Genomic DNA, 22,701 nt, shown 5'->3' with positions numbered 1-22,701 from the left:
CGTTCAATGGGACGTTTTGTACTTAGAGCCCAGAAACGGACTTAACAACTTGCGTAGCAACGTGTGAACAGCGTTTTGAACACAGAAGCCCGAAGCCTATATTTGAGCATTTACATAAACTTTTCATTGGAAGCTGTTGCTTCAGCCTGTTGTGAAAGTAGCTTTAGTTTATCGTATTTATCTAATGTACTTTTAACCATATTGATCTAGAAAGTTTTAAAAATATACCTCCAAAAAACTTTTAAGCAATGTTGTAAAAAAAGAAAAATGACCTTTTAATTGACCTCTTTCAAAAAAAGGCAACATAATTATTTTAAAAGTTTCTTACAAAATTAAGTTATGGCAAATAATGAAAATGAAAGATGTTCAAATGCAGCAAATATTGATAAATTCCCATGGAAACTATGAGCTCATGACTGGGGGGCCTCCGGAACTTAAGAGGCCACTGGAATGGGAACCATGAAGGTCACGCCATGTGTGCTGCAGCAGATGACAGTTCGGCTCATTTTCAACAGCAAATGGCTCAATTCACTATCTGCTGACTTTTGACATACAACACCACTTATGAATTGGTTTTAACAATTTGAATGTGTTTATAAAAATGAATAGACAGGGTTTTACCAAAATTAATACTTATGTTTTTTCCAGTTAAATTATTTAAAAAATATCTTAAAAAAAATCTTGATCACCATTTTATATATATATATATATATATATATATATATATATATATATGATAAAATGTAATTAATGTGAAACAAAAACTTTGATGCAATTTTATGAGAAACTGTGAAGAAAAAAACTAATTAAAATGTAAAGAAAACAATAGAATGATATTAGTTTTTACAGTTGTAGCTGCTTTAAAGTAGTTTAATTTCTGTTAGTGTCTCGTATAATAATAAAAAAGACATCTCTGATGGTGATGCAAACCAAAGTATGTTATTAAATAAGGTTTTGGAAACCGAATAACAGAACCGTCTATCAATTTCCCAGAATCCCTGTTTGAAATCTTATAACTCAGATCCAGAATGAGGATTTCTTTCTATCTCAACAACTAATATCATGTCCAGGATTTAGCTGAAGGCTTCTAGTGTCTCACTTTGAATTTCCCAAGATGCAACTGCTTCTCCTGCAGCATGCATCCCAGTGTCCCTCTGCTTCACTCAATGACAAAGGATTACTGCCTCCTGATTTAGATTCCAGGCCTGCTTTTGTGGCCCGTGCTCGTGCTGTAACCAGATCCTTCAGGCTGAGCAAGTGTCTCCCAACAGGCGTGTCAAGATCCAAATGCAGACTAATCCCCACAGCTCTTACCTTTCAGGGACCCAGGTGTGTTTGTGAGCTGACTCTTAGGAAACACAGCAGTGCCCAGGCTGTCACTCAGAAGTCCAGACAGTGTGATTGCTTAGGATAAAAAAAAAAACCGAAATAGAGCTACTCAACACATTTTTGGAGAACATGCTTGACCTTTGAAAATTCATCATCTCCAAAACAATGAAGCTAGTGATTGTTCAAGCAGAATCTTTTACGTTTGACTTAATCGCACTGACCTTTAAAACTGTTTGTTATACTGGTACCCTGAATTTGTAACATTCCACAAAAAATGCATGTCTAAATTACATTTTATAGTCCCCCTCAACCTGCTTTCTGCCATGTCTATGGACTTGCTGGTGCAATGTCCCCTTCACTGACAATCCCATGGAAGCATGACGGGGTCAGACCTCCAGCATCCATGCATGCAGTAGATTTATTATTAGGCTAGCACATTTTGGATTGTGGCCTTTCTAAGAGGCACCATAAAGCACACAACAAACAACACTTTAAATAAGGAGGGTGTGAAACTGATGTCTCTTTGCTGGTATGTGTGGGGCTGTGTGTGATTGGTGGTTGTTTTGCCCTCCTCATTTGAAACCTTGAGCCAAAATGCTCTGGTGTAATTATAACCTGAGTAGATTCACGAAGTGTACACGAACAACTCAACAAAGACTCATTGGTATTATCTAAGATAACTTATTATTAGAGTACAAAGATTAGTAAATTAAAATAAGTAGAGGGCAGGGTGACAGTTAATTCACAAAAGCAGCTATTGCAATTCAATAACTAAGACAGATCAATGAAAAAGCTGGTGACTTTTAAAAGAGGCTAAAACTCAAATACTCCATCAATCATCAATTATCTATACAACCATGAAGATCTTTGACCAGCTGGTAATTTGTAAAATCTCTGTAGGGCAAGTCCAGAGAGAATGTTTGGGCTGACACTATGTATAGCCCAAAGCTATAATGTGGCACCCCCACACATAGGCATGTAGGGAACATATGTGTTAACAAGTGTCTGTTTCGTCTGGTGAGGTCACCACTACCACGGGAAAAACTGGGACGACTACTGCTAAAACTCCTCATGGGAATCCCTGAAAAGACACAAGTGTTCATGTTCCTGAATAGAGTTTATCGTGGGGGATATGTTCCATAAATAACCAGCGATAGATGAAATCCGCAAAGTAGGGTTGTAGATGTTTTTATAGATGTTTTAAATTCCGTCACTACACACATTTATCAGACAGACACAAACATTTTCAGACTTTTGTGTCTTGTTTGAACTCTCAAAGTTCAAACCTTTGCAGAAAAATACATCCAGTGTTATAGAATGAAAACAAAGATCTGCTGGGGATCAAAGATTTATGCACTATATTTTGAACACTTTAGGGCACACTGGATTATAAGGTGCACGGTCAATAAATAGTACATTTTCAAATTGTAACTCTCAACATTGATTGCAACTTGTAAAAAAAAAACAACAACAAAAAAAACAGAGTGATACCACTTAAATAAATGCTATCGTGACTAGGATAACTCACAGCCTTGTTAATAACACTTAAAAAACACAGTCTGACATGTTGGGTGGCTGTGGTGCAGTTGCAGAACAGTTGACCTTGAATAAGAAGATTGCAGGATCAATTCCCGCCCATGTGTCAAACCGTCCTGGTGCAAAAATCTGAACACTACGTTGCCTCTAGTGGTTATAAGGTTGGCACCCGTGTTCGGTGGCACAGCTGGCATCAGTGTGTGAGTGTGAATGGATGAACAGAACCGTGACTGTAAAGCATTTTGGGCCTTCAAGGAAGATCAGAAAGGGGTATACAAGTATAAATCATTTTACCATTTAGCCACGTTAGCGTATTTACAATATCTGTTTCTCCCAACCTTGTTCGTTACTCGTAGAAAAATAAATTGATACCACTAGAACAAATATTACTGCGTTTATGTTAACTCCCAACGTTTAGGATAACACAAACAGTACGACACCTCTACAAGTTAGCATAATAGTAATAACTATAACTCCCAAACTTGTTTGCAAATCATAGAAAATAGACTGATAGCATTAAAAGAAATGTTACTGTGACTACGCTAACTCCTGACATTGTTAGTAACATGTAAACAGAAAAAAACAAAGTCTGATATGGCTACACGTTAGCCACATTAGCGTATTCACTAGGAGTCACCAACCCTGCTCCTCGAGGGCTAGGTCCCTGCTTTTTTTTCAGCTAACTGTGCTTCAGTAATTGCTCTTTACCTGGAACAGGTGTGTTCAGTCAATCAGAAACTGGGTTGCTTCAAAAGCATGCAAAATTGCACTGAAAAAAATCTGCAAAAGCACAAAAGGTGAATCACGATATCTAGTGTGGGAACACTGTATCAAATTTACAACCATTGCTAGTGCAGTAAGAGTAACTAGCTTGTATAACTAGATATATGGAGCGAGACTATTCTTTATTCAATATTATTTTTTTAATAGTTTGAGTGAAAATGTGGCTGTTAGCTTTGAACTTCTTTGCAATTTGAGTTGCACAGATGCTGCCAGAGAGCAGTGGTACAAATATTGACAAGTAAGAAGAGCAGATGCTCCCGAAGCTATGAATTTTGTTAGCAGCACCAAAGACAAACACAGAGAAGGATTTATCAAGGAACGTGTTGTTTTTTTATTTTTTGTTTGGGATTAAAGAAAATCAGAGGATGGCGGCTCTGCTGCTGCATCTGTCACTTTGGCAACATCTATAAAATATAAAAAAGTTCAGAGAAAAGTCTCTGTAACAAGTTAGAGCTACTTTTCATGGGTGTTTATGGGGACAGCTGGTGCAACCGACACAGTTATAACATCATTCACACGTGCAACACCTCTACTGTACAAAGTCAGAAAGACCACGTGTATCATGTGTGGAACACACTGTGTTTTTGTCCTAACTTTCAAATTACTAAAGCACCTTTTCAATGGAGGGCTTAACTTTCACTCACCTCTTTTCATGAAAGCTTTATGACTTTTTTTGAGACATCTGAAATAAAATGTTCCTCATTCAGCTAATACTGCAACCCTACAAAAACTTTGAAATGCCTATTTTTTTGAAGATAGATATATTACAAATTGTTTGGTGTTGCAATGTCTAAGATAATAGATTGACAAAAAACAGCAACCCAACAGTAGTGAAAAATGAAAATATTCTCTTAAACATTAAATACGAGGTGTGATGGACGGAGACGAATCATAAACATGTCAAACGATCATGCGCTGTTGTTGTTCGCTTCAGGTTACCTGCTCAGAATAATAAACGTATTCTCGGAAAAGTGACACAAACACACACGGTGTACCGTCTCATGAAAATAAGAGAAGGGAAACCGGTTTGTGTAGTGTTCAACTCCCAACGGGCTCTGGTTTGTAAGTTGTTTAGATGTTTACGTCTGTGGTGAGCTTCAGGGGGAACATCGGCACTGCCAACATTTTTATGATCGAGGGGGGCGTCTGCAATGTCAGTGGACGTGCGACTACATTAGTGGGTGGAGCTGGGTGAGGGTCACTCGTTTGAAAGCTGAAGTCACTGGATGTTCACCCTCAAAATAGCGCCACAGAGGCTATATAGACGTGCTGTCGGGCTTGCCCTTATCAGACTGCAAATCTGTGCAAGGGCTGATTGGCAAACTACTTATTCTGGAAGGAGACATGAACAATAAGCAAGACAAAACTGTGGGTTAAAAACGAGGAGTTATTGAAGTTCTGGAACCTCAAAGGATAAAGTGATCCGAAGACAGAAAAGGACAAAGGATATTGCTGTGTCATTGGATTGTTCTGCTCATCTGGATTTCTCCTCCTGATTTCCGAGTGAAAGGAGGAGACAAAGCTGCAAAGATGAAGTACAACTACCACGTACCGCTGACATCATACACACGGAGCTCCCAGTACACCCCAACGTACCACACACCGTCTTACTACAGCCCTTCACACTACACACCCACGACGTCCACATACGCTGCAGTATCAAAGCACACCCCGACACAGTACAGCACTTCGTATCACACCCCGTCCCATTACACGCCCTCCTACAAAGCTGCGTCCACGTACAGCCCTGCTTACAGCAAAGCCTTGCGCTGCACTTCAACTCAACGCAAACAGCCTCAAGAGACCCCTGCACCTGTCATACCTGTGGTGCCGGCCAAGAGGACTGTACACTTCCCCAATGACATCATCTTCCAAGATATCGTTCGAAGAGGAGATTTGGAGCAAATTGGACGTTTCATGAGAGCGAGGAAAGTGCGCGTAGATACACTTTTTCATTCAGGTGAGTAAAGCTGTGACATTTTCTTCCAATCCATCTCAGTGTTAATTATAGGTGTTAAAGAAAGGTCTGAAATGATTTTTTTAAAAAGCATAAATGTGATGATGTGTGCACAGGTATGGCTGCGTTGCACGAGGCTGTCCTGACGGGTAACCTGGACGTGGTGAAGCTGCTGGTGAAATACGGCGCAGACGTCCATCAAAGGGATGAGGACGGGTGGACGCCGCTACACATGGCCTGCAGTGACGGCTACCCTGAGATTGCCAAGTAAGCATTAACTCTTGAACCTTTCCAAATGAAAATGATTTGATAGAGTTGCTATGAATTAGCATGTCTTAAATAAATACCTGCAAAAATCTTAAATGAAAAAATGAATTTTGATTTTACTGCACAAAAACTTTCACTAGAATGTCATAAATGATTAAAATATTATTATATAAACCATGCAGAAGTATTAAATCTTATGTTTCTCCACAGAAGTAGATCAATCAGCAGTTAAACTTTAAATAAACAGATCTATGACGTGTTCCTAGAGCTGTTATATAATGATTTTTTTAAAGAAATGTTCTGCTGTCTTCTCAGGTATCTGCTGGCAATGGGAGCAAGCACAGAAGCTGAGAATGAGAGTGGAGAGAAGCCTGCAGACCTCATTGATCCAGACTGCAAAGATTTGGCCAAACTCTTTGAGACTGGCTGTGTGTGATTGACCAGCAAATAAATGAAAAAGCCCCGCCCACAACCTACTGGACACAGAAGGTGCTGTTTCAAGCCAAACCAATCAGACTGAACCGAACAGAAGAATATTTGCACCATAACTTGTGTCATTTGACCGATTTTGGGACGCAATTTTTGTTCATCCTATTTCTTTTGTAAGAAACATTTTTAGAAAACAGCCAATTTTTATCAGATTAATATTTTTATTTACTTCTTTATAAATTAAGGAATTATTTTGTGCATTTACATTTCTACGTAGAAATACATATTTGGGAATATTCTGATTTTTTTTTAATAAACTGTATTTCTATCCTTATGGGCTTCTTGGTGAAGGAATTCCATCAGTTGTATTTGTGTTAAGCAGTGACTGTTCATGTAGCAGGTTGCACTCTGTATGATGTTTGCTTCCAAACTATGAATACATTCTGAGTCGTGTTTTATACAGTTTTATGCATCCTGGCTGCTGGGCAGAAGGATACTCTTACAGATCAGTTGGAATGATAAATATATACATTATTGACATCTGAACAAAGTAAACAAAAATGTATTTAGTTTAGGCATCTCTGCCTCTGCAGCTTTTTTGCTCGTGTAATATGTTGTTTGCTGTACGAAGTGTACAAACCTGTAAAAATCAAAGTCTTATCAACGCTTGTGCAGTTTTGAATTTTGTACATTTTCATGAATAAAGACACTTTTATAAATAAAAGGAAGATGCTGTTCTGTCTGCATTTAACTTTTCTACTATTTAATCAAAACATAGTTTTGGAAGTTTTATTGATTACATAATGGCTTTTAAGCAGGAAGGTTTTTTGTAATTAAATGATTTTCAGGATTTTTTTTCAGCATTGAGAAATATCAGAGTTTTTGATATTTTGAGTTTTCATTTTCTAAAATAATTGGAGTGGGAGCATGTAAATATTTAACCCAAACTTCAAAATGTCTTAACCTTAATTGCATGTATTAAGTTTTTTAACAATTTATTTTTCAAATGTATTCAATGAAAATTTTTAACTTGAGTAATATTTTTTAAGTATCGTTGCTTTAATTTGAGAACCAGTTTTAGAAACGTTATTGTAGTTTAACCATCATTACATCACTCATCAGTCATAACATATAAAGTAGTGCTACACTTTTTTTGTATGTTTTTAATTATTTGATTGTATCACTTTTGGTGTTTTGATTGTTTTTTTCATGATTTTTTAAATACATTTTTTCTGTTAAGGAATTTGGATTCTTATACCTGCAGCTTATTCTTTGTTCAAGTGATTTTTTTTTTTCTGGGGTGGGGTGGGGTGGGGTGGGGTGCTTTAAAGTTAAAACTACTTTAGTCTGTTTTTAAAAGAAAGACAGAAAAGAAGAAAAGAAAAGGAAATTAGCAATGATGCAAGGTTTAGAAAATAGTCATGTTTTTTTTTTTTTTTTTTCAAAGTTATAAATATGATTATTCATTCGGGTGATTTTTCATATTTAACAGTGATTTTTTTAAAGAAATATATGAACCTATTTTTCCTATTTGTGTATTGTTGTTATTGTAGTTATGGTTGAAACCATTCTTCTTCTTCCGTGTCTCTTCACACCGGAAATGATTGGTTGGCATTGGCAACGTTTTAGCTAGAAATAACGGCGTACACTCTAAAAAGAAATAGAAGGAAATAATTCTGCCAAGGTTTGTCTAAAAAATAATTATTATTCAATAAAGTAATTTTGGACAAATATTCAACCAGAGAACTTTATATTACAAACTCGCTGTACCGGTGACTTTAATTAAACATTAGCTCCTTTAAGCTAACTACAACACAATGCAAATCGCTAGCTAGCTAACAGAAAAAGCTACACCAAGCTTTCTAAAATAAGTTTGTTTGTGATTTGTCAGTCTCGGAATGTTGATGTGAGGAATGTATAAAAATGTCAAATATAGTTCCGAAAGTGGAGTATGTGTGGGACAGTGTTTCGAACACAGAGGTTTGACTCTACAATCTGCTGCTAGCATCACTGAAGCTACTATCAAAACGTAAACAAAAGCCTCCTGTGCGGCTAAAGTCAATTAATGGCCAAAACTGTTTTAAACGTTGCATTCCAGTGCCTAAAACCAGCGCGTTAACCTCCTAAAGGGAATATATATACATATTTTGTTATGGCTTCTTGTAACTGTAGCTATCAGACATTCAAATTCAATGTAAATATTTACGGGAAAGGCTAACAAGGAAAGAGCTGTCAGCAGCTCCACTGCTTTATACAGTTTATTTTAGACGCACGAGTTTTTTTTCTAAGATCCGGTTTAAATGTATGTTTTTTGTTGACAATCACTTTCATAATCGGGGACATAATAACATGTTATCCTCGTCTATTGTTATAATTTAGCTGAGAACGTCTTAATCTTTGGATCCTTCAAATCCACTCACCACAGAGGAGCGAGGAGCGAGTACAGACTGCAAACAGAATGACCAGGTCTGAAAGTAGATAAGGTCCTTTACAGCCACTGTTGGTCCAGTTTTAACCCATATATTTAAATAAAGCATGTATTTCACTTATTTCTGTAAAAGAGAATTGTGTTTACAAAAAAATATAATTGAATCAAATCCTTTATGTTGCTCATTTGGATGTTTCCATGCTTTTAAAGCTCATCAGCTCCCAGGATGGTGAATAGCTACAAGAGAACTTCAAGCCCACGATCCCCTACTAATACTGGGGAGCTCTTTACTCCAGCACATGAGGAAAATGTGCGCTTTATACACGATAGTAAGTATGCTTGTTGCTCAACGTTAACTGGATTTTATTCCTGTGTGTATAAGTGCTCATGTGTGTGTGTATTTGTTATCATTTTATTATCACATTAATGCTCATTTCATTGCAGTTCTTTCATTATTCATATTCACTGCAATCCAAACTTTCAAGAAAAAATAATTGCTTCCTCCAATATATCTCAAAAACTACCTGTAAATTAAAGCAAAAGAGTTGCATTTATATCTGTTATTTACATTTTTCACGTGAATCCTTCTTACATTTCATGACTAGAATAGATCCTATTTTTGACCCTGATGTCTTTTATGACAGAAAAAATATGATGCTGGACTCTGAAAATTGATCAAATTTTAACTATTTTATGTATTTAATGCTTAAAATAAAAATAATCCTGAAGAAAATGTGTCTTTGAAAGACTGGAATTTCTATTCTATATTGATTCTAAGGTTAATAAAAGGGTATTTGCTTAACTTTTTATTTTCTGTATGAATTATCTTTAAAATTTCTTCCATTGGAATTACCTTTTTTCATAAAAGTTATATTTTTATATGTTTACTTGATAGATAGTAATACAGTCTGGGGTCATTCTAAAACAATTACTAAATTACTATAAACTTTGGTTATCATGTGTCAAAAATATTGCAGCTTTGCTTTATGATATTTTATCTTTTGCCTAACTTTACATAAGATATCAAATGTAACTTAAATAGATTTGTGTGTTGGAAAGTAAATAAGCAGCTTTACAATTTGTTCCCACCGAATTATGTCACAGCCCACAATACTATATGACTGGATTGTTTTTAAATTCCATTCAATTAAACTTCAAGTAAAAAACATTTACCATCCTTCTCATTTTTATTCCTTCTAGCCTGGCAGTGTGTGCTCCGAGACATCCGATCAACACAAAATAGTGAACGTAACGACCGCGGACCACAGGAGTATGTGGAGAAGAACCCTAACCCTAATTTACATTGTAAGTTGTATTAAAAAATATCAAAATGTTGATTTTGTTTTTTCACAGCGGTGTTGAGTAACACTTGTGTTCCTGTTTGCTTTTGCAGCATTTACACCAGTGGACCTGAGCGAACTTAAAAAACGCAACACACAGGACTCTAAGAAATCTTAGTCTTTTCCATGATGATCCACTTGCTTTTTTTTTTTTTTCTCCACCCATTATCGTGAAGAACTTTGATTTATCAGCCCGATGTCAGCAAGAACGTTTGCCCCATTGGCCAATCTAACACAGAATTCAAATCTAATCTCTACTCTGGACTAAAGCAACATGTTACCCCCTTTTTTTATCTTCAACAGCAACAAAAAAACATGAATATGGATTTCAGGGAGATCCGATTCTTCACGTTTTTTTTTTTAGTTCACAGTTTTCATTTAATGTTGGGGTTGAGGCACAAAAGTCGAGGCTCAAAGGACACAAGACTTAAAACACTCTGCTACCAAATGTACCCTGATGACTTTGAAGGAAAATATGAAAGGGCTGACTTCTATTTTTATTTTTATTTTTGTGAAAACCAATTGATAAAATAATAGAATAATCATAATGGATATCCTTTTTGTGGGCATGTTTTGGAAACCAAAATATAATGTGGAAGGCCAACCTTTTTTATGATTATACATTTTTCTTGCCCTGGGATGGACATTGTTGAGTATTGTATGCAGGAATGTGGCTCTCGGTTTATCCCTTTCCTCTAAGCCTTGGAAACAAAACGTTGAATAAAAGACTTTTACAGAACTTTGGCTTGGATTGACCCTCATGTATGTTTGTTGATGAAAAGTTACCAGAAATTAGTTTTAGTGTTTTTTTTTTTTTGATTAAGCGTTAAAGACGTGGACATGAAAAAAGATTTAAAAAAAAATAAGGGGTTCCAATACACCACCCAACCCACAGTTCTTGTCTTAATTTCAAAAATGTAATGTAATTTGGCCTTAAAGATATACTATTCCTTTGATTTTCATTTTTACAACCACAAATATTTTGAATTTTTTTATAGCTGCATTAAATTTTTTTGTTATACAAAAGAAAGTCAAAAAAAGTGTAATAATAGAGAGTGAGCATCCGAGCTGTAGAGATCAGAAACAAGCAATAATAATTATAAATAAGCAAAGTAGGAAAAGTTTCAGTAAAGAAGAGAAGAAGTGTTTTTTGTTTTTTTGGATGAATTGAGAGGTTGATGTTATGTGCAAGTTGTTTTTTTATCCTTATTGAAGTATTGACAAAAAATAGCAAAAGTTTCAATATTTTGTTGGAAATAGCTGAAATTAATTTTTAATTTTCAGCACAAAATGAATACCTTAGAGTAAATTTTATTTTCTTCACAGAAGCTCTGATGTGTCTCATCAGAGAGAGACCAATAGATCCATAGGTATGCGTTAAAAGTATAGATTTGTGTTTATAATGTACATACTGGTATCAGCAGTTCAGGGTGTCGTGAGGATGGAAATTATGTTCAATATAATAAGAGTTCTTGATGAAAGAAGTATTTAAGGAAAGTTTTTTTAGGTCAAAGTTACATCTAAGTATTAATTCAATGAAAAATTCCTTTGGAATATGAAGCTAAACTTTGTGGTTTTTTTTAAGTGTCAGACAATTTGTTTTCAACGTGCCATGCATACATTTAAAGCCTACTAGTGCACTTTTTATTTCCAGATATAGATTTTTTTTATTTTTTTATTATTTTTATTGGTTTGTTTGTTTGTTGTATTTATTATGAACTAAACACACCCATGTATGGGCTTCTTGAGAAATAATAGTTTCCAGTAGAGGGCGATAAAGAGTCATTAGCGGCTTTAACGTAATGACGTCAAGTGTGCGTGCCCCCAACCAATCAGCTTTTCTATATCCTGTGAGCGTTTTTTTCATTGTGTTTTGCAGTTGGTCCAGAGAGCGTAAATCTGCGGACGAAGAGAGGGATCAGCCTAGTACAGGGTGTTTTTAAAGAAAATTTGAAGCTTTATAGTGCTTTAGAATTATCGGGGCAGCATAATGACGGATAAGATGGATATGTCTCTAGACGACATTATCAAGCTGAACAGGCAGGGTAGAGGCGGAGGCCGTGGCGGAAGAGGCCGAGGCCGCGGAGGCACAGGCGGCGCCCGTGGAGGAGGCCCTGGGCGTCTTGGTGGTGGCGGCGGCGGCGGATTTGGAGGCCGAGGCGGAGGATCCGGCCCCATGAGGAACCGACAGAACCTGAGCCGCGCTAGAGGCAGACCAACGCCTTATAGCAGGGTATGAGAAAGTTAGACGAATGGGCATTGGAAGGAAAAAAACCTTCGTCAAAGCTGAAAATTCCTGGTTTACGTCTTCTATTCTCCATTTGGCTTGACGGCTAATCACCTAGCTAGTCAAGCCATTAAAAAATGGTTGCTTACCGCTGAGTTTCCCTAAAAGGAGAGCTCTATAGTTTGTGGATAAGCATAGATGGAGGTTGTTTGCATAATATGTCCCTTCTCCCACAACCCATATGTGTCGCACCACTTTTCAAGAAGAAGCTGCTTGAAGAAGGGAATGTGTTAGCCACATCGGCTAACTAGCCGGATCGTGAAGGTCTCAGCGCCATTTTGAATCCAGCCACCTAGAGTAAAATTTGTCGTCAAAATGATTTTTTACCTCAACTGGCATAATGGTCCGGAAAGCAAAGGATGCCTACATCGCCGAGAAGTTGCCAGCAAGTATTTTTTTCACTGCTATGGAAGCAAATTCCTTCCAAAATTCTGCTTCATCGCCAAGGCGGCCTTTTGTCCCCGGGAATGGCTGACGGGGTTTCTTAAATCCTACCCAGAAGGCTTTTCACCAAATGTCATATACGGATGGATACGTGGACTCTTAAATGCCCTCACATTTCTTTTTTTTTTTTTAAACTTCACTCCGAGGGTGTGAATGAATGTATAATACGACCCAAACAAAGCCCCGGTCAAAATGGCGTGGTTTCAAAATGGACGTCTACGTACCCCACGCACACAAAAAAGAAAGAAGGGCTTATGGGCTTCTTCACCCCTAAAAAAAATCTTCACCTGTAACAACATAAAGACATTTCTTCACGAAAGCCATATTGTGGCCTGACAAAGAACTGTCGTGAGCCTGGAGACGCGACGCAGCGCGGGAGTCGAGGCAGCTTCAGACGGGGACCCCCTCGTGTTACTGAGGAGCATGTCGACAGAGCAGTTGGTGGAGTAGCAGATGGCAAGAAACAACGGGGTTATGGTAGCTAGTTTGTAACGGTTTTTTGGTTTAATTTAAATATTTTGGGGTGGGTATGAACCTTTTTTGATTGTTATTAATATATGAATGAGTAGTTGATGATTTGTCAGCATTTGTGATACCTTATAAACTGTAAAAAAGAAAAACAATTTTTTTTTTTTTAGTTTTTTGCAATGCTGTCTTAAGCAAATAACCTGCTTGTAATGATGGGATGGTCAAGGGGGCGTTTTGGGGGAAACCCTTTGGGGAAGCCGCTGAGCACCCTGGCCGTGTTGGAAGTGGAGCACCTGCTTGCACCAACACCCAGCCGTGTGGACTCTGTGAATGACAGAGGCAGGGGGATCCTGAAGTCAGCAGGTGCGTTCTCTTTCATCTGTTGCAGCCCAAACAGCTTCCCGATAAGTGGCAGCACGACATGTTTGACAACGGCTTCAGTGGCTTCAATGGGGCTGCTGGTGGTGGCGGAGGAGCTGGCGTTGAAACGGGAGGAAAGCTCCTCGTCTCCAATCTGGACTTTGGGGTCTCGGACGCAGACATTCAGGTAAAGCTGGCATATTCTGTGAGATGTGATGGGGTGTTTTGTTATTGTGTAGATAATTAATTTTCCTTCTCTCTTTATTGAAGGAACTCTTTGCCGAATTCGGGACCTTAAAGAAAGCTGCAGTTCATTACGATCGATCAGGAAGAAGCCTTGGAACAGCAGATGTCCACTTTGAAAGGAGGACAGATGCCCTGAAAGCCATGAAACAGTACAATGGCATTCCTCTTGATGGTACACTTCTCCTTTTTTGATCTTATCCTCTCGGTTTGATACTTTTTTTTTCTTTTCAATATTGGAGGTCTCACTACCCAACATTAAAGCCTGATTTATCTGTTTAGGGCGGCCTATGAACATCCAGCTCGTCACATCACAGATTGACACACAGAGGCGGCCTGTTCAGGGGTAAGTAAGCGTGACTTCTTAGTAAACAAGAAACATGCTGCATCAATCCTAAGAATGTCTTGTTTTACTAGTCTGAACAGAGGTGGAGGCATGAACAGAAATCGAGGCTTCGGAGGCATGCAGAGAGGTCGCGGAATCCGTGGTGGAGGCGGTCCAAGAGGAAGAGGACGAGGAGGACGCGGCGGTAGTACCAAGCAACCATTATCGGCAGAAGAGCTCGACGCCCAGTTAGATGCCTACAATGCCAGGGTACAGCTGTTAAGAAAGGAAATCGTCGTCTCTTAAATGTGTTTTTGCAGCTTTTCTAATTGTTTCACGTCTCGTTTTTTCAGATGGATACCAGTTAAGGAAACCTCTCACCCTAGTTGACGTCGTCCCTCCCCGTCTGCACGGAAAGGGGTGGTTGTTACAAATGTGCAGAATATTTTACACTTGTCTTGTGATTGAAATTGTTCCAGCCTCTTCTTTTAAATACTCCAAAGTGTTTTTTACCAAGTTTTTTTTTTTTTTTTGATAAAAATGGTTTATCTGTAGGTTAACTGCTGAGCTGAGTTTTCTCGGTTTATCCCAACCCTGTAGTGAATGGAACTTGTAATAAAAACCTGCAGTATATATTAACAAAGAAAGGTGTCGTTGTACTCTTTGACTTTTTTTTTTACTTAAATTGGCCTATGGGGAAAAATGTTGGTTCTGTTGTGTCTATATGAAGGCTTTCACTTCATTTTGAAGCAAGCAAAGGCTAATAAAATTCTTAAATATAAGTTGGTAATTTGCAAAATAATTAAGTGTCCTATTTTACTTGGAAAAATAATCTAAATCATGTCTACTGTGTCCTACTTTTCTCATATCTGTAGATCACTTCCACTAAGTGGTTACTTCTCAGGGAAGAATTTTGGCCACCAGGTGTCGCCCATGATCAAACCTATTAACCTTTAAGAGATAGAACTAGGGTTCTGAAATGCTTGATAACTAGTTTTTGGGGATTTGTTTTCCACCTAGTGGCTTATGCGATAAGTTCACACATTTACGTGCACATACCTTAACTGGTCATTTAAAGAAGGAACAAGTAAATCTAACTAGTATAATTTCCGGAACTGGAAAGGCTGCACTTTCCACCACACTTCCGGAAGCAATTCATATTTTTTCAACTTCCGGTTGTTTCATTTAAGTGAAAAAAATAATGCCACCGGTTTTTGCCACCTCATTTTAGGGAATTCTAACAATGTATTTGTTTTGTATGGAAGATTTTTTTGAGCCATAATTGTTTAAGATGAGTTTCTACAAAGAATCCCAACAAAGATGGTCAAACGCAAATATTGAGACACTACTGTCAACATTTTGGGTATTAAACAGACTTCTCAAATATTTTTTCTTAAATAATGTTGGAATACTTGCGTATTTATGTAAAGAAAAAAATATATACGTTGGATTCATCTCTCTTTTAATGGTTTAGTTTCAGTTGAAAAATACTACAAAGAGCACACACATTTTACATCTATGTATTTATTTTTTATATAAATTACTTTATAAAATAAATAAAAATACAGCAATACAAAGCACCTAAACTAGGGATAAAAATTGTGAAATAGTGAATTATTCGAACGTTATTGTTTTTGTAAGCAAACTAAGCAAAACTCAACATACAAACACTTCACCAGAAGATTACAAGGAGAAAGAAAAATAGGGCAATAAAAATGGCACAGCAGACGAGTAACAAAACTATTACAAAGCTCATGTAAGTACAACAAAGCATAATATAAATTGAGAAATTCTGAGAGTATTGCAAGTTATCCAATCGTACGAGTGGTTTGACGGCCCAATCAAAGAAGTAGCTTTTATTTTGAAACTCATTAAGCGGACGTGAGTTTCCGCCGTAGCTTGCTCAGATTTTCCTCCTCCGCTTCACTTCACTCCCATTCACAGGAGACTGCCCCAGCCTACGAAAGCAGAACACGGTAGGACAAAGTTTAAACTCTCCTTAGAGTCTTTTAGAGATGTTCATATTTTTAAAGGTTGCAATTTTGTTGCAAGCGCGAATATTAAAGAACGTGCAAATGAAAAGTTAGCTAACCTGACATTTTTACTTTCTTCAGTGAAAGGAAGTACTTGTTTACCAGGAAAAAAAAAAAAAAACTTCCCACAGTCCGTTCTGCGGCTTTGAAGTTTATCTATAAATAATAATTCGGCTAGGCCATAATTGTTATCCCAAAGTATTAGTCTTAATCCTGTTTGTAAGTTAGAAAGTTATCCGCCCTAAGTGGGTAGAGAAGCAAATGTCAGTGGTGAATTTCCGGGTGTCGAGCTCGGTGTGAGCTAGTAGTAGTTAGGTAACGACAACTCATTGCAGTTTTTGGTTCGTGCATCGAGTAAAACAGTCTATTGACTGACCTTAAACTTTTAGAGAAGGTGAGTTTTGCGTATTTTAAAATATACCCGCGAACCGCCGTCGTTATCATGTGCTCGCTCGGCCGCACAGGGAACATCGTTTGTTACTTCCTGGAACACGACACTTTTTTTTTCAAATTTTGTTCAGCTCACACCTAAATTCTAACCACCATTTTGGCTCCATTCATACTTGTTTTTGATTCAATGGAAAGTATAAAACTTGTTTGGAATTGTTTTTAGTGTGATGACATTAAAGTCGCGCGCGCGGTGACTAAAAAGCTAAAATCTTTACTTCCGGTGTCTGTATAAACGGCACATAAAAAGGTTGCTCTGATTAAAAAAAAAAAAAGAGGAATAAGTTTTTTTTACTGTCGTAAAAAATCGAACGAGACACTAATATTAACAGGGACCAATGGGCGCGTGGTTATTGTTTGACAGACGGAACAATTATCCAGAAGAACTCGCACATCAACGTGCAGCATTCTTCCTCCTTGACTTCTCGATTAGGCGAGCCACTCCAATCATTGTCAGTGACCTCCTGTGCTGTCGCTCAGACCTGTTTTCATTTTTCGAGTGTTCTGATCTATTTCTGAAAGTGTTCTTTCTATCAGTTCTGATAAGCACCCAAAACCTATTTTTACTCTATGCGTAGAAATCCCATTTTAAAACACACTTTTCTGTTTTTTTGGGCTATAAAAATCTGATTTTTAATATAAAATGTGGTTGCAGAGGAGTGACCTGTAGGTTAACTTAGTTGGCACCTTGACCATCTATTCACTGACAGCTTCCTGTTGCTGTTTGCAGAGATTTCTCACTGTCTATTTATAAAGCTCCCTATTTGTTCTGCTCCTTCCTGGGATCGCCTGAGCTTTGGCCTCACGGCTCCCTTTCTGCTGCTTTGTTTTACATGCAATCAGACTCACCTTCATTAGTGATTGTACAGACTTTTTTGGTGTCATGTACTGTAACCCCCCTTCTTTTCCTGCTTCTGTTAAGATCGGGTACTTCTGCATTGCATCAGCTCTGCAATAAAAGCCCGGCTGCAACACTTCCGCAAAGCTTCGCTAGTTTAGCTTTGCAAGTGTTCTTTATAATGGACATGATTTTATTCCGGCTTTCACCAAAAACGCTTTGGGTACTTTTGAATTAATTTTCATTAGAAGTTTAATCAGCCTGTTGGAGTTCACTTCAAAGCCTCTTTGTGCTCATTTGCTTGTGCCCATAAGTGTGAATCATCACGCTCTTGCTCAAAAAAGGAAGTTTGCAGACGTTTCTTGAGCAAGTAGAGCCTGACACTGAGGCACCATCGTTTAAAGATGAGAAAGAAAGAAAATACTTCACAAATTTCTCTTAAATGTACGAGATTTCTCCATGTTCACTTTTTTTTCTTTTGTTTTTTGTCTTGTTTCTTCTACTTTATCAACTAATAGAGATTCACAGACATTTCAGTGAAGTTGCACAAAAAGTGAAATTCACTGCAAAGATGTTGCTACAGAAACCCTCCTCGGGAACTCTCTTTGCATCGTCCAGATGTCTCAGTTATTGAATTTGAGTGTTGCAGCTACAGAGAAGATGATAGCAGGTGGAGCGCTTCAGTCAATCTCTCTAGATGATGGTTTCCTGTCACTTCCTGTGTCGGCTTCATTTGTGTGCTTTTGGTTTCTTTGTTTCAAGTCAAGAAATCCCTCCAGAAAAGTTTGAATCACAGCCAGGGGAAAAAATACCTTCGTAGTTTTTTTTTTTGTTTGTTTTTTTTTTTTGGTCTTGCATCAAGCAGACACATGCAGGCTGCTCTGTGATTAGATAACCTTGCTACTTAAAGTGATTTATGACTTCAGACACAACAGAAGAATGGAAAAGGCACTAAAATAGCTGTGAAATCCAAACCTGATGCATGCACACCCCAAAAATCTGCACCTACAACTTAAAAGCTCACAATATTGGGTCAGTTTTTGCTAAAAAGTTCTTAAAGCATGAACCTAATTATTGTGTAGAGCCGCCTAATCAAAAGTAATCCGTACATTACAAGCCCTGGAAGTGTTCCCTGCTCTGTTACATCCAAGGGAACGCCCCAGTAAAGAGCCAGAACGCTCCATTAGCCAGAATTCCACCTTTTGATGGTTTCAGCTGCGTTGCTAAGAAACAACCCTAATCTCAAGTCTCTGCTGCCAAGGCCCGAGTGTGTGCAGGGTCTCCGCTGCTCCCTGGTCCAGCGCAGAAAATAGTTTTATCCTGCAGCTGAGGAGGGATATTGGTGGAATTATACAGGTGAAATTCTTCAACAATGTCCAGCCTCATGACGGTAAACCCGAACAACAGCAGGACTCTTTCTGGATAGAGGGCTTTGTTGCCACAGATACTCAACTTGCATAGTTCATGGGACAAAAAATTCAGTCAATTTAAGGAAAATCTTAATTCATTTTATGCAACACTGAGGTCTTTTTTTGACCGGTCGACAGCCTAATTTGAGGTTGAATCTGACTGATTTAGTAGACTGGATACATTGCATAACAAACTGGGAAACATATTTTAGTGTTTTTGCTGTTGGTGGAATTTTCTTTTAATAGCCGTCCTAAAAGAAAAAAAAGCTAGTTGATGCACCAATATTTCAGAGGAAGCTTTCTTGTAGTTTCCAGTCAACCAGAACTTTTTTCTGTTGTTTAAATGAGCATTTCCTGTACTGTGACAGTAAAGCATGTAAAAAAGGAAAGTAAAACCTGCTTTTCTTTTTTTTTTTTTGACACGCTAAGTAGCCAGTGTTGTCTGGTCTTGCTCATGCTTTCTGACCAGGGAGCTAATCTACCAAAACATGCTAGTAGCTGAAAAGGAATTTGTGCTTTTATGGGAAGACGGAGGCCCCCCGTTTGGAAAAAGTGAGCCATGTTTTCAGCTCTCATAGGGCTAATGCTCGGCTCTATCCAGGCATAATAGAGTAAGGTGAGAAATGAGGCAGAGGAGCAAAAAAAAAAATAATAAAATAAGTTTGTGGTCTTTTTTTTACATATCCGACCAGCTACTTTTAGCCTTTATTGCTATTATACCTCTACTGACTTAAAGCAATTTAATATATAACTTCAAATGTATTAGTATTTAGGGCATATTATTTACAAAATAGAGAGGAAGTAACAGATAGATCCCTTTTGTTTTTTTTCAAAGAAGCTTGCTTAGCTATCAGAGCTAACAAGCATTCAATACTCTATTAAAGCACCTGCTGGTTCCTATTTCACTGTTCTGTTTATTTCAGGAAGTAACTCTCTTTCAACATGCAAGTGTCAAAATGACCCAGGATGAACCTTTAGCGCTGACAGACATGTTTGTCACTTTAACACAAAGATTATTCCTTTTGTTTTGGTTTTTATTTGACTCAGTTGGTATCAAAGCAGAGCTCGTTTTCAAGCAGGCAAACATTTTGAGCTGCTATGAAGACTGATTTGAGTCTGCCAGAATTAGAGGAAAAGGTGGCTCCTTAAAGCTCATTTTTGCAGGCGCTCATTCCCACCTTGTTTTAGATCTCATTCTTGGAAGAAGAAGAAAAAAAGAAGTCCACTTGTTGAGGCCTGTGTGCAGCCTGCTTAGTATCTGCACCCTCGGTTGTGACAGCTGCATGGAATGTGATAGCACTGCTGGTTGTCTGCAGTTCAGCAGGTAGATGTTCTTGAGGAGTGGGGGGGGTCCTAGAGATCAGGTAATCATCTGCCCAGGAGGTGGAGGGTGTCGCATGGCCTGCCTGGCTCATGTCCACCCGTCTGTTCTTTAAACACTCGCAGTTTTAGGGCGTAGCTGAATCCGTCTACTTTTACTTTGAAGTTTCCATGCTTTTACTTTATGCGCCGTGGAAGTATCGCGGGGGGAGGAAAAACGGGAAGTGTTGTCTGGATCCTGTTCATCCGTCTTAACACTTTCCTTTCGTGTGCTGTCACATCGTAGCACACAATGGCGGAGCAAGAGCCCTCACCAGAGGTTTTGGCACAGATCGCAGCGGAAAACGAGGATACAGAAATATCAGTCAACTACAAACCTCCTGCCGTGAAGACCTTACAGGAGATCCAGGAGCTGGACCAGGATGACGAGAGCCTGAGGAAGTACAAGGAGGCGCTGCTGGGAAAAGCTGGAAAGGTTACAGGTTCGTATTTGTGACTCATTTCTACTGAGAACCTGTTAAAGTGTGTCACAATTTTTTTTTCTCAAAGTTTCTGCTCAGCATGTTTGTTTTTACTAATAATGAAGGGCGTCAAATGTCAGGGAATTGTTGTGGAAACAGTTCTGTTTTTTCATTTTTTTTTTTGTCCAAGTGAAACACAGCCAGAAGCATTAGAAACATGTTTAATGTTTTTTTTTTTTTTTGCATGAGCTCTACATGTCACACCAGAAAATCTTCTTAACGTGAGCAAACTAAACAAATTCTTTAGCGTGCCTGAGGGGCTCATTTTCCAGACAAAGCTGCACCTAAAAACAAAATGATTTTTTTGAGGTTTTTTTGTTTTGTTTTAGGGGGGGTGTCATTAAAATAGATTTTGAGAGAGAGAGATATGAAATTTGTATTTTTTTTACTTTCATTGTGTTGCATCAGAATATATTTGATAAAATAGAATTTAAAATTTATTTTATTTTGAAGTTGCTATTGCAACATTTTTACACTTCCTGTTTGTTTAGCTATATTCTCTGATGTTTAAGACTAATATCTTTTTTCCTTTGTATCTCTTTAGATCCCACTGTCCCAAATGTGCAGGTGACAAAGATGACTCTGCTATGTGAGCAAGCTCCTGGTCCGCTGGTGTTAGACCTACAGGGTGGGTGCATTTTTATTTATTTATTTATTTATATATATTTTTAACTTAAATGTACATTTGCAGTCATAGAAAAAATGAACCTATTTTGGCAGGGATGCACACAGAGATCAACCCCCACACAGAGCAGGAAGTCTCAATTTTCCCTGATTGACGTGTGTAATTGATCCCCTAATTTGGTGTAAAAATAGACCAAATGACCGGCTACATTAGTGCACTAATTAATAATGACATGAGTCCGGTGGAAGTGGGTTAATTATCCACTGCTGGTGGGGGTCTCTTTGCATTATACATAGCTCACTAGAAACCCCTGGTGGACAGTTTTGTCATTGCAGGAACCCTAAAAACCTCTTTTAACGTTTGAAATGCTTTTTTTTTCTGTCAGGAGACCTCGAGAACTTTAAGAAGAATCCGTTCACGCTGAAGGAGGGAGTTGAATACAGAGTAAAGATCACCTTCAAGGTTGGCCTCTGGTTTTCATCAAATCGACCTTTTTAATTATATGTTTTAGCCTGGTTTGTTTGACATTTTGAGTCAAACTAAACATAATTGTTGCTGCAGGTGAACAAGGATATTGTCTCAGGCCTCAAGTACAATCAGCAAACATTCAGGAAAGGAGTTAGAGGTGAGAAATAACTTTTTATTTATTTATATTGTTTAAAGATGTTCAATGTTAATTTTTTGTTGTTTTTGTGTGTGTGGGTGTGTGTGTGTGTGTGGATCAGAATTGTTGCTTTGCTTCAGTGAAAGCTGGGAGCAACTTACTGAGCCCTGCAGAAACTGCAAACAAAATAGTTATATTGGTTGTCAACTGTGAATTCTGTTTCCCCCTGGTGCCCTTTCACAATAAAACCAAATGAGTAAACAAGATTTTTCAAGATCCAGCCATTAAAAAAAGTAAATAAAAAACGTGAAAGAGGAAAAACTACTGCAGATTACAGTTCAACATCTGCCCTCATAACAGAATCCTGCTGCAACTATAATGTATTTTGTGTTTTTATTTGTGAAAGTGAGCACCTAAATACCAATAAACTCTCGTATTATGTGGTAGCCTGTTTTTGAAAGTTTTCCTTCAGACTGTATTTTCAGGTTTTATCCAAACCTCACTTTCTTAATACATCAGGGGTCCCCACATTTTATCAGATTGAGATGAGTTTTGTGATGTTTTGCCTCAAATTTGTTCAAAAGAAGAAATCTAAAATATTAAATAACAGTACTTAAAAGTTGAATTTGAAATAGTGGGTTTTTCCATCCATCCATCCATCCATCTTCTTGACCGCTTTGTCCCTTCCGGGGTCGCGGGGCGCCGGAG

At 37.9% G+C, this 22,701-nt stretch overlaps 4 protein-coding genes across 4 annotated transcripts in view; all 4 read left to right on the top strand.

The window, feature by feature from the left end:
• The first annotated feature begins 4,511 nt into the window (after positions 1 to 4,511).
• Positions 4,512 to 7,022, top strand: LOC112146626 (protein phosphatase 1 regulatory subunit 27). Its single transcript, XM_024272529.2, has 3 exons — positions 4,512 to 5,608; positions 5,722 to 5,872; positions 6,188 to 7,022. Exons 1-3 carry the CDS (start codon positions 5,179 to 5,181, stop codon positions 6,306 to 6,308), a joined length of 702 nt encoding a protein of 233 aa, XP_024128297.1. The 5' UTR covers positions 4,512 to 5,178; the 3' UTR covers positions 6,309 to 7,022.
• A 586-nt stretch (positions 7,023 to 7,608) lies between these two features.
• On the top strand, positions 7,609 to 10,808 carry mcrip1 (MAPK regulated corepressor interacting protein 1). Its single transcript, XM_024273079.2, has 5 exons — positions 7,609 to 7,985; positions 8,681 to 8,767; positions 8,940 to 9,058; positions 9,930 to 10,034; positions 10,123 to 10,808. Exons 2-5 carry the CDS (start codon positions 8,760 to 8,762, stop codon positions 10,185 to 10,187), a joined length of 297 nt encoding a protein of 98 aa, XP_024128847.1. The 5' UTR covers positions 7,609 to 7,985; positions 8,681 to 8,759; the 3' UTR covers positions 10,188 to 10,808.
• A 1,100-nt stretch (positions 10,809 to 11,908) lies between these two features.
• alyref (Aly/REF export factor) lies at positions 11,909 to 14,843 on the top strand. Its single transcript, XM_024272490.1, has 6 exons — positions 11,909 to 12,302; positions 13,657 to 13,815; positions 13,899 to 14,046; positions 14,154 to 14,217; positions 14,289 to 14,466; positions 14,550 to 14,843. Exons 1-6 carry the CDS (start codon positions 12,060 to 12,062, stop codon positions 14,562 to 14,564), a joined length of 807 nt encoding a protein of 268 aa, XP_024128258.1. The 5' UTR covers positions 11,909 to 12,059; the 3' UTR covers positions 14,565 to 14,843.
• A 1,171-nt stretch (positions 14,844 to 16,014) lies between these two features.
• The window catches only part of arhgdia (Rho GDP dissociation inhibitor (GDI) alpha), a 9,174-nt gene continuing 2,487 nt past the window's right edge, over positions 16,015 to 22,701 (top strand). Inside the window, exons 1-5 of the mRNA XM_024271577.1 lie at positions 16,015 to 16,172; positions 20,530 to 20,725; positions 21,309 to 21,392; positions 21,775 to 21,851; positions 21,951 to 22,014. Of these exons, the coding sequence (XP_024127345.1) occupies positions 20,536 to 20,725; positions 21,309 to 21,392; positions 21,775 to 21,851; positions 21,951 to 22,014 (415 nt within the window). The 5' untranslated portion in view covers positions 16,015 to 16,172; positions 20,530 to 20,535. The remainder of the gene's footprint in view (positions 16,173 to 20,529; positions 20,726 to 21,308; positions 21,393 to 21,774; positions 21,852 to 21,950; positions 22,015 to 22,701) is intronic.

The sequence above is a fragment of the Oryzias melastigma genome, linkage group LG8 (assembly GCF_002922805.2).
Source record: "Oryzias melastigma strain HK-1 linkage group LG8, ASM292280v2, whole genome shotgun sequence".
In the NCBI taxonomy this organism is placed as follows: Eukaryota; Metazoa; Chordata; class Actinopteri; order Beloniformes; family Adrianichthyidae; genus Oryzias; species Oryzias melastigma.
The sequence above is the reverse complement of the archived record's forward strand: the minus strand, read 5'-3'. Positions and strand labels throughout refer to the sequence as shown.

What these genes read in the sequence shown, in the direction of transcription:
- LOC112146626 (XM_024272529.2), top strand. Translation starts at nt 5,179, where the DNA reads ATGAAGTACAACTACCACGTACCGCTGACATCATACACACGGAGCTCC. An exon ending in AGATACACTTTTTCATTCAG is followed by an intron (nt 5,609 to 5,721) that starts GTGAGTAAAGCT and finishes ATGTGTGCACAG; the next exon opens with GTATGGCTGCGTTGCACGAG. An exon ending in GGCTACCCTGAGATTGCCAA is followed by an intron (nt 5,873 to 6,187) that starts GTAAGCATTAAC and finishes CTGTCTTCTCAG; the next exon opens with GTATCTGCTGGCAATGGGAG.
- mcrip1 (XM_024273079.2), top strand. An exon ending in TGTGCGCTTTATACACGATA is followed by an intron (nt 9,059 to 9,929) that starts GTAAGTATGCTT and finishes TATTCCTTCTAG; the next exon opens with CCTGGCAGTGTGTGCTCCGA. An exon ending in CCCTAACCCTAATTTACATT is followed by an intron (nt 10,035 to 10,122) that starts GTAAGTTGTATT and finishes TTGCTTTTGCAG; the next exon opens with CATTTACACCAGTGGACCTG.
- alyref (XM_024272490.1), top strand. Translation starts at nt 12,060, where the DNA reads ATGACGGATAAGATGGATATGTCTCTAGACGACATTATCAAGCTGAAC. An exon ending in CAATGGCATTCCTCTTGATG is followed by an intron (nt 14,047 to 14,153) that starts GTACACTTCTCC and finishes TTATCTGTTTAG; the next exon opens with GGCGGCCTATGAACATCCAG. An exon ending in CAGAGGCGGCCTGTTCAGGG is followed by an intron (nt 14,218 to 14,288) that starts GTAAGTAAGCGT and finishes TTGTTTTACTAG; the next exon opens with TCTGAACAGAGGTGGAGGCA.